This window comes from Scylla paramamosain, unplaced genomic scaffold (genome assembly GCF_035594125.1).
Source record: "Scylla paramamosain isolate STU-SP2022 unplaced genomic scaffold, ASM3559412v1 Contig4, whole genome shotgun sequence".
In the NCBI taxonomy this organism is placed as follows: Eukaryota; Metazoa; Arthropoda; class Malacostraca; order Decapoda; family Portunidae; genus Scylla; species Scylla paramamosain.
In genome coordinates this window covers 2,342,501-2,351,807 of record NW_026973669.1, presented here as the reverse complement: position 1 = coordinate 2,351,807, position 9,307 = coordinate 2,342,501, and the positions used below count along the sequence as shown (strand labels likewise).

Genomic DNA, 9,307 nt, shown 5'->3' with positions numbered 1-9,307 from the left:
TTAATTATATAAAAAACACTATCTTATATTTTCCCAAGTTCATTTTTCGTCATTAAATTCTGCTTTTCTATGCTTTTCATTTCACTTATTCGTTATATTCGTAAAAAGAACATTATTAATAAAACACTATCTATATTTTCTGAGCTAAAAAATCTTTGTATTTTCTCAAACTTGAAAAAAATACACTTATTCACTATCACTCCTAAACAGTTCTATTAACTCACTCATCTTCGTTTCAGTTATTCGTCATATTAACTTTTAAAAAATGCTACCTATAATTTTCAAGTTCAAAAAATTTCTTTAAGTTTCCTCAAAGTAAAAAAAAAAAAATATCTTTCATTCGCTATTCATTCAAATTTTGCTACGTTATCATTATTATTTTCTCTACTTAATCATAAAAAAAAATCACTATATATTTTCCAAGTTAATTTTCCTGTGTATTTTTTTTTTCTTAAACTTAAAAAAAAAATAATAATAATAATAATACACACGTTTTCACTATTCAAAATGATCCACTTTCCGTCACACTACTGAATCACCTTCATTAAAAAAGTAAATAAACAAAACTACAAGTGCAAAAAAGTGTGTTTCCCGACAGTCACTTATGATACCACTACTACTAATATCGTCACTATTACCGTAGTGAAGTATAAAAACTGATAAGAAAAACTATTATTATTATTATTATTATTATTATTATTATTATTATTATCATTATTATTATTTCCATCTTTTCTTCTCAATTTATTTTTATTTTTTTTGGTTTTATTCATTTTTTTTTTTTTTGTTTTTTTAAGGCAGTTTTTTTTCGTAATTCAATTCCTGTTTTGTTCAATCACTCAATTATTCTCTTAAAAAAAAAACAAAGAAAGAAAGAAAAATTATATAATTATTCTCTTCTATTCTATTCCTTCATTTATTATATATTTCCTCTCCCTTCCTTCTTTCATTTTTTATATATATATATTTCCTTACATTACCTATCTTTCCTTTTATATTCTGTCTTGTTTTTTTTATCCTTCCTTCTTTCATTTCATTCTTTTCCATCTCTCCTTTCATTTTTTTTTATTTTTTATCCCTTCTCTCCTCTATAAATCCTTCCTTCCTTTCTTCTTTCCACTTATTCAATTTCTTCCTTCTCTTATTTCTCTCTGCTTCATTCTTTTTTTAATATTTTCCTTCTCTATCTCCTTCATTTTCTTTTTTTATCACTTCCAAGCAAAATAACAATAAATATTTTCACCATCTATTCATTTGTCATGTTTTGCCAATAAATAAAAAAAAAATACGAAAAAAATATGAAAACTGCTCACTCCTTTTAAAAAACGTACGAACATACACACAGACGTGGTACAATGACTCTCTCTCTCTCTCTCTCTCTCTCTCTCTCTCTCTCTCTCTCTCTCTCTCTCTCTCTCTCTCTCTCTCTGCAATAACTAATAAATAAAAATATATTGTTATTAGAGTGTGTGTGTGTGTGTGTGTGTGTTATTTTCTTGTTTTAGTTTGTTTACAGTTTGTTTACCAGTGCGTCTGTATGTCTGTCTGTCTGTCTGTCTGTCTGTCTGTCTGTCTGTCTATACATGTATTTAAGTATAGTTCAAAATTATCACATTACAAAACACTAGCAAATAAAATAACGTTCTTTTTTAATGTGTGTGTCAAATTACCATAGTTCATCTTCATTTATGTTTATCTGTGCGTGTGTGTGTGTGTGTGTGGATGTGTGGATGTGTGTGTGTGTGTGTGTTATTTATAAGTGTGCACCATCGCTCCACATTCCTCGTCAAAACTGAGGCTTATCCACATCCTTGCCTTCGTGACATCTACATCCACACTTCGACTCCTCCGCTTCCTCCTTCACTTCTCTGCTTCCTTTTCCTTCTCTTCCTTCTCCTTCTTCTCCTCCTCCTTGTCGTCTTTCTTCTCCTCCTCTTCCTTCTTCGGTTCCTTGATTTCTTCATCTTCTTTCTTCTCTGTTTTTTTTGTGAAAGAGAGAGAGAGAGAGAGATTACTACTACTACTACTACTACTACTACTACTACTACTACTACTACTACTACTACTACTATCATTATTTTTCAACTGTTCATCTGTCTATAATAATAATAATAATAATAATAATAACTAAAAATTCTATCAATAAAAAAACGAAGTCTTATTAAACTCTCTCTCTCTCTCTCTCTCTCTCTCTCTCTCTCTCTCTCTCTCTCTCTCTCTCTCTCTCTCTCTCTCTCTTACCTTTGTCTTCTGGTTCCAATTCCTTCTCTCCTTCATTCTTCTCCTTCTCCTCCTCCTCCTTCCCCTCTTTATTCTCCTCCTCCACTTCTCCATTCACTGCGGGGACTTCTGCGTGGGAGCCAACCTGGGGGGAGAGAGGGAGAGGAGGTGAGTGTGTGTGTGTGTGTGTGTGTGTGTGTGTGTGTGTGTGTGTGTGTGTGTGTGTGTGTGTGTGTGTGTGTCAGTTTGGTTAGAGAGAGAGAGAGAGAGAGAGAGAGAGAGAGAGAGAGAGAGAGAGAGAGAGAGAGAGAGAGAGAGAGAGAGAGATAGATAGATAGACAGACAGACAGACAGACGGACGGACAAATAGACACACACAAATTATATAATCTTCAAGAGAGAGAGAGAGAGAGAGAGAGAGAGAGAGAGAGAGAGAGAGAGAGAGAGAGAGAGAGAGAGAGAGAGAGAGAGAGGCAATGGTGTAAAAAATAGAAATCCTTTTAATATTTTACTTTTTATTAAACTTCATTACTAGTCCCAACTATTATTGTTATTATTATTATTATTATTATTATTATTATTATTATTATTATTATCTGTGACTAGTAAACATTATCCCTTTAAAAATTTTACTGTATAAGAACTAATGAATCAGAGCTACAGGGTGTGTCAGGAAGTGTGTGACAGTGAGGGACGGCACGTGAGGACACAGACATGGCAACACTGCTAGACTGATCCTCTCACACACACTCACTCACAAACTAACACTGTATTTCCACCAAAGCTTCACAAATTAAAATAATCCAGTGCCTTGTAATTAATTGACGGTTTTGCTGTAAATAATGTCAGTCTAGCAGTGTTGCCAACAGTGTAAGCGTCAGTCTAGCAGTGCTGCCAACAGTTTGAGCGTTATTTAGCAGTGTTGCCAAGTCCCTGTATCCTCACCTGCCTCACAGCTTAACAAGGCAAGATTAACCAAGCTTTCAGATGCTTAAACACCGAAGCATGACACAACCTTTGCCTATGTGCACGAAAGCTTTGCAATATGTAATAAGCACTAATTAAGCTTTCTGTACACTTAAGCTTGGTAAATGAATACAAACAAGATTTTAAGCAGATTTTAAGCTTGGAAAGACTTATTAATACCAACAGAAGCACTAATTAAGCTTTCTCGTATTCATAGTAAGTCTAGAATGAGTTAAGCTGATTTTGTTTGATAGAGGTAATTGTTAAGCTGTGTATAGGGAGATCTAAGCTTGATAAGATAGAATAACAAGAAGAGCACCAAGATTTCGCCATACAAATCTAAGCGTAGCAAGACATAATAAAAACATCAATTAAGCTTTCTTTCAGTCCATACAAGCACGAAGAAGGCTTTTCCCATATACATATAAGCTTGAAATGTCTTAAGAAATAGTTTAAGTTTGTTCACTAAGCTTGATATGAAAGAAATAGAATAAGCTTGTTCACTACGCTTGATATGAGTAAGTATTGAGTAAAGAGAGAAATAAGCTTTGAGTATCGTAACAATTAAAGCTTTTATCTCAGGAACGTAAGCTTGGTATGATTTATTTACAGCTAAGATTCTAAGCTTAATAACAAAAAGCTGAAGATTTTTACAGGCACAGAACAAGACACAGATACAAGCAGTAAGTAAGCTTTGGGTGGCACTGCAAAGAGGTAAGCTTAGGACGCATACGCTTAACATGGCAATCGAACACAAACAAGCTATCAAAATTTCAAAAGGTAGTTTTTGTTTTTTTAAGCTTTTTCTACATCACAAAAAGGAAAAAAACAAAGAAAATATTTTATAAGCTTTCAATTAGAGGAAAAAAAATCACATTTACTAAGCTTTCAATTACGGAGAAGAGAAGAAAACATTTTGCAAGCTTTGAATCATCACCACTATTACTACCACCACCACCACAGCTACTCCCCAACAGACATCCAAGCTTGCCGTTGACTCACCAGCTTGTACTTCTTAGCCTTCTTAGCAATGCCTAGGTCCACCATTGCGTACACCATGTCGTGGAAGGTGCAGTCGATGGCAGTCGGCTCCACACCCAGCACTTCCACCATCTGTTTGGGTTAGGTTAGGTTATACGGTGCTTTGGTTAGGTTAGGTTAGGTTTTAAGAGTTTTAGTTACGTTTTGTGTGTGTTTTGTTTGGTTAGGTTAGGTCTCGTGGCGTTTTGCGCTCTTAAAATTGGGTTATTAAATGTTTTTGTTACGTTAAGTTAAGTTGTGGTGTTTTGGACGCCTTAAGTTAGTTTATAAGTGTTTTTTGTTAGGTTAGGCCAAGTTTTGTGGTATATTGGGTACCTTAAATTAGTTTTTTAATTGTTTTTGTTACGTTAGGCTAAGTTTTCTGGTGTTTTGGACGCCTTAAGTTAGTTTATAAGTGTTTTTTGTTAGGTTAGGCCAAGTTTTGTGGTATATTGGGTACCTTAAATTAGTTTTTTAATTGTTTTTGTTACGTTAGGCTAAGTTTTCTGGTGTTTTGGGTGTTAAGTTAGTTCATTAAGTGTTTTTGTTAGGTTAAGCTAAGTTTTGTGATATTTTGGGTGTGTTAAGTTAGTTTTTTAGATGTCTTGGGTGCCTTAAGTTAGTTTATTAAGTGTTTTTTGTTATGTTAGGCTAAGTTGTGCGGTGGTTTGGGTGCGTTAGGTTAGGTTAGGTTAGGTTAGGTTAGGTTACGTTAGGTTACGTTAGGTTAGGTTACGTTAGGTTAGGTTAGGTTACGTTAGGTTAGTGTTTAAAAAGTTTTGGCAGGTTAGCTTAGGGTTTTGGTGGAGTTTTTGTGTTCTTTGGGTGTTTGGAATGTTTGGATGTGTTTTATTAAGTTCTGGAGTGTTTTGAAACCTTTGGGTAGGTTTTTTTTTTATTTGTTTATTTATTATTTATTTATTTTCCTTAGCGACGGTGAATTTTTTGGTGTAATTTTTGGGGTATTTTGTTTTGTTGGGCGTGTTTTGGGGTGTTTTGAAATTGTTTGGGTGGGTTTTGTTACGGTTAATGAAAAAAAAAAATATATGAAAAAAAAAATGAAAATGAAAAAAGTAGAAATGAAAAAAAGTGGAGAAAAAAACATTAAATTAAAAAAAAACGAAGTGAAAAAAAAAATCAACAAAAACGAAAAAAACGAAAAAAAAATACGAAACGAAAAAAAAACGATAAACAAACAAATAAACAACGCCAAAACTCACCCTTTTATTATCCACACTCATAGTCTTCCCAATTCGTGGCAGAATATTGTTCCTCATAGGCTTGTTGAAAAGACCCGCCACCCAACAGAGCACATACGGCAGCTGGGCAGTGGCAATAGAATACCCCTGTGGCCGGAACCTCCTTGGCAACACTGACTGCGATGTCCCTGTACCAGTAGCAGTCCGTGGCAATGATGTGTCTGTTGTTGGCGGCCTCTGGGAGTGTTAGCGCCTGGTGGGGTTACGGGGGAGAGAGAGAGAGGTGTTAAGGGTCTTTGAGTTAGTTTTGGTGTGTTTTGGGGTGTTTTTGGTGTGTTTTGGTGTGTTTTGGGGTGTTTTTGGTGTGTTTTGGGGTGTTTTGGTGTGTTTTTTGGGGTGGGTTTGGTGTGTTTTGGGGTGTTTTTGGTGTGTTTTGGGGTGTTTTGGGGTGTTTTGTGAGTGATATGGGTGTGTTTTGGTGTATTTTGGGGTGTTTTGGTGTGTTTTGGGGTGTTTTTGGTGTGTTTTTGGTGTGTTTTGGGGTGTTTTGTGAGTGATATGGGTGTGTTTTTGGTGTATTTTGGGGGTGTTTTTTTGGGTGTTTTGGTGTGTTTTGGGGTGTTTTGGTGTGTTTTGGTGTTTTGGGGTGTTTAGGTGTGTTTTTGGGGTGTTTTGTGAGAGATATGGGTGTGTTTTGGTGTATTTTGGGATGTTTTGGTGTGTTTTGGGGTGTTTTGGTGTGTCTTAGCGGTCTTTTGCATGTTTTGGGTTGTCCCTCCCTCCCCATTCCCTACCCCTTCACCTTGACCTACACCCCCATCTCTCCTCTCCCGCTCTCCATTGCACACACACACACACACACACACACACACACACACACACACACACACACACACACACACACACATACACACACACACACACACTTTTCTTCTCCATCCCTCTCGCATTCTATTCGTATCTTCCTCCCCATCTCTCACCTATCGCCCCTTCAACCCTCTCCTCTCTTCCTCTCCCTCTCTCACCCCCTTACCTATCCTTTCCTCACCCTATCTCCTCTCTTCCTTTCCCTCTTCCTCTTTTACCTTTATATGTGCCTTAGCAACATCCCGTACATCACAGATCGGGAACTGGACACGGGGCACCCCAGGGGTAGGTCTTGTTCACAATCCCAGCCATGATGTTCACAGAGGTGGAGAACCGGTGGGACTCCATCAGCGGGGGTCCCATCACCAGTGTGGGGTTGATGACAGCTAACTCAAATTTCTCGTCATCTGTTGGGTTGGGTTAAGTTAGGTTAGGTTAAGTTACGTTAGGTTAGGTTAGGTTAGGTTAGATTAGGTTAGGTTAGGTTAGGTTAAGTTACGTTAGGTTAGGTTAGGTTAAGTTGGGTTGGGGTTAGTTGCGTTGGATTAGATTAGGTTAGGTTAAGTTTACGTTAGGTTAGGCTGGGTTAGGTTAAGTTGGGTTAGGTTAGGTTAGGTTGGAGGTGTTGTGGGTTGGGTTATGTTAGATTGGGGGTGTTGTGGTTTGGTTCGATTAGGTTAAGTTAAGTGAGGGAGAAGTCTTGCATAGAAAAAATTACCACACCATTTGCTCTCTCATAAAGAATAGTGATAAAAACACAAGAACACAAGGGTTGGTGCAGGAAGCCATCAGGCCTACACGTGGCAGTCCCTCTATGAAACACACCTGTCTATTTCCATCTATCATCCCCATCCATGCATTTGTCTAATTAAAGCCTCCCAATTTCTCAGCACTAACAGCCTAACTACTGAGTCCATTCCAGTCACCCACCATTGTGTCTGAGAACCAATTCCTTCCTATCTCTTTCTTGAACATAAAATTTTCAAGGTTGAATCCGTTACTTCTAGTTTTTTTTATCCTGATTACTGACCCTGAGAATTGTGCTTACGTCACCCTTACAGCATCCAAGTCGACTAATGTAACTACTGGGGTGCCACAGGGTTCAGTCTTAGCACCTGCACTCTTTCTTGTTTACATAAACGATATAGTTGAGGGTGTTACCAGTATAACATCAAAGTTTGCTCATGACACCAATATAGCAATTCCGTGATCTTTAACGAACAAGTAATAAACATGCAGAATAATCTACGTAAATTATGAGACTGGGGAGCAAACCTGGCAAATGAGTTTCAATGCAGATAAGTGTTAAGTTTTCTTCACATTGAGTATCGAAACCAGAAAGCAAAGTATATTTTAAACAGTACCCAACTTGAAAAATGTAGACAGTGAAATTGATATAGGAGTAACAATATCGAGTAGCCTAAAACACTGTTACCAATGGTCGCAAGTCGTGAAGAAAGGAAGCAAAATTGGCTTAATCGACAGATCTTTTGAATATAAATATAGATACGATGCACAATTTGTATAACTCTTTAGTCCGTCACCTTCTGGGATATTGCGTTAAAACATGGCGTCCCTAGTACCAAAAAGACAATGATAAATTACGACCAGTGTAGAGTAACAATTATACCAAGCCTAGAAAACAAATTATACTCTCTCTCTCTCTCTCTCTCTCTCTCTCTCTCTCTCTCTCTCTCTCTCTCTCTCTCTCTCTCTCACCAGGCAGTTCCTTGAGGTACTCCCAGGCAGCCTTCTCAGCGACGACCTTGGATTTAGTGTAAGGATCCAGCGTTGGGCATTCAGGGTCAGTCCAGTCTTCCTCATTGTACTTCTTGCTGGGGTCTGGCGTCACCTCCCCTGTGATGGTGGTGGTGATTAACGCCCCAAAAAAAAACATTAAAAAAACATGCACACACACACACAAACACCCAAACACCACTAAAACACAGCCAGTCAAGCGAGGCAACTTCACGCGCCACTTTTGCAGGAGCTGTGACTGGTGGCCGCCTAGCTACCAAGTGTGTTCCGTTAGTCACCAACAGCAAGCCAAACTGGTGACTACAATTACTTCTAGCCTCTAAAGTCAAACATGTTCAAATTTGCTCGCCGGCAGCGTGAGATTCTGTGGTGACGGCCTGGTCAGTGGCTGGCGTGACCTTGTAGTGACGCTGTGACCACCGGCGAGTCATGGTGAGTGTTTTCCCGCGTGTGGAATGTGACAGACAAGTTTTGAGGCAGTCAGTGATGGAGTGATTAGATTTTTGGACATTTATAGAAAGCATGAAGGTTTGTGGCTGACAATGAAAACCACTTGGAGAAAACGCGAGGCACCACAGTTTTTAAAAGTTTAATGAACATAGTGAGGCTGTTGTTGAGATCCCCGGCCAAGAAACTGAGGAAAACAATACTTAAATCAACTTGGAACAATTTATACATGAATAAAGAGAACAACGAAAAAAAAAATTATGAAAAGTGAAGCAAGAACCAACTTTTAAAAACCCAAGCCTATTTGGATTAGGCCTCGTACTTAGACCACCACCACACGATACCTTCCCAAACACTTCCACACCCTTACACCCTCCCAACCTCCCCCCACAACCCCCCCACAGCCCCAGAGACTCACCACACACAGCAGCTAAGGATGACGTTAGCACTACCCTCTTCACACTTCCCTTAGTCCCAGCCACTGCCTTTAAGACCCTCAAAGTCCCCTCCCTGGCAGGCTCCAGCAGTTCCTCCTCTGTCACAGTCTTGGTGGTGACGTCAGGGAAGGGGCTGGCCACGTGCATCACCCCCACGCACCCCTCCACTGCCCTAGGGGGGGAAATAAAGGAGATTACAGTCTGTTGGGGGGTGATGAGAAGGGGAAACTGTGATAAATGTTAAATTGGTGTGTTTTTGGCGTTTTTTTTTATTTTCTTTTTTGTCTAAGGTATTTTTTTAGGGTTTTTTGTTAATCTAGGTTAGTTTATAGGTTTTTTTTTGTTAATCTAGGGTAAAGTTTAGTTTTTTTCGTTACTTAAGAATAGTTTTAT

The 9,307-nt window shown here is 38.2% G+C and overlaps 1 protein-coding gene across 1 annotated transcript in view; it reads right to left on the bottom strand.

The window, feature by feature from the left end:
• Positions 1–968: 968 nt before the first annotated feature.
• Positions 969–9,307, bottom strand: part of LOC135096465 (uncharacterized) — a 16,997-nt gene continuing 8,658 nt past the window's right edge. Inside the window, 8 exon segments of the mRNA XM_063997967.1 lie at positions 969–1,976; positions 2,242–2,365; positions 4,189–4,299; positions 5,427–5,651; positions 6,491–6,550; positions 6,552–6,679; positions 7,992–8,129; positions 8,896–9,086. Coding sequence (XP_063854037.1) covers positions 1,861–1,976; positions 2,242–2,365; positions 4,189–4,299; positions 5,427–5,651; positions 6,491–6,550; positions 6,552–6,679; positions 7,992–8,129; positions 8,896–9,086 — 1,093 coding nt within the window. The 3' untranslated portion in view covers positions 969–1,860.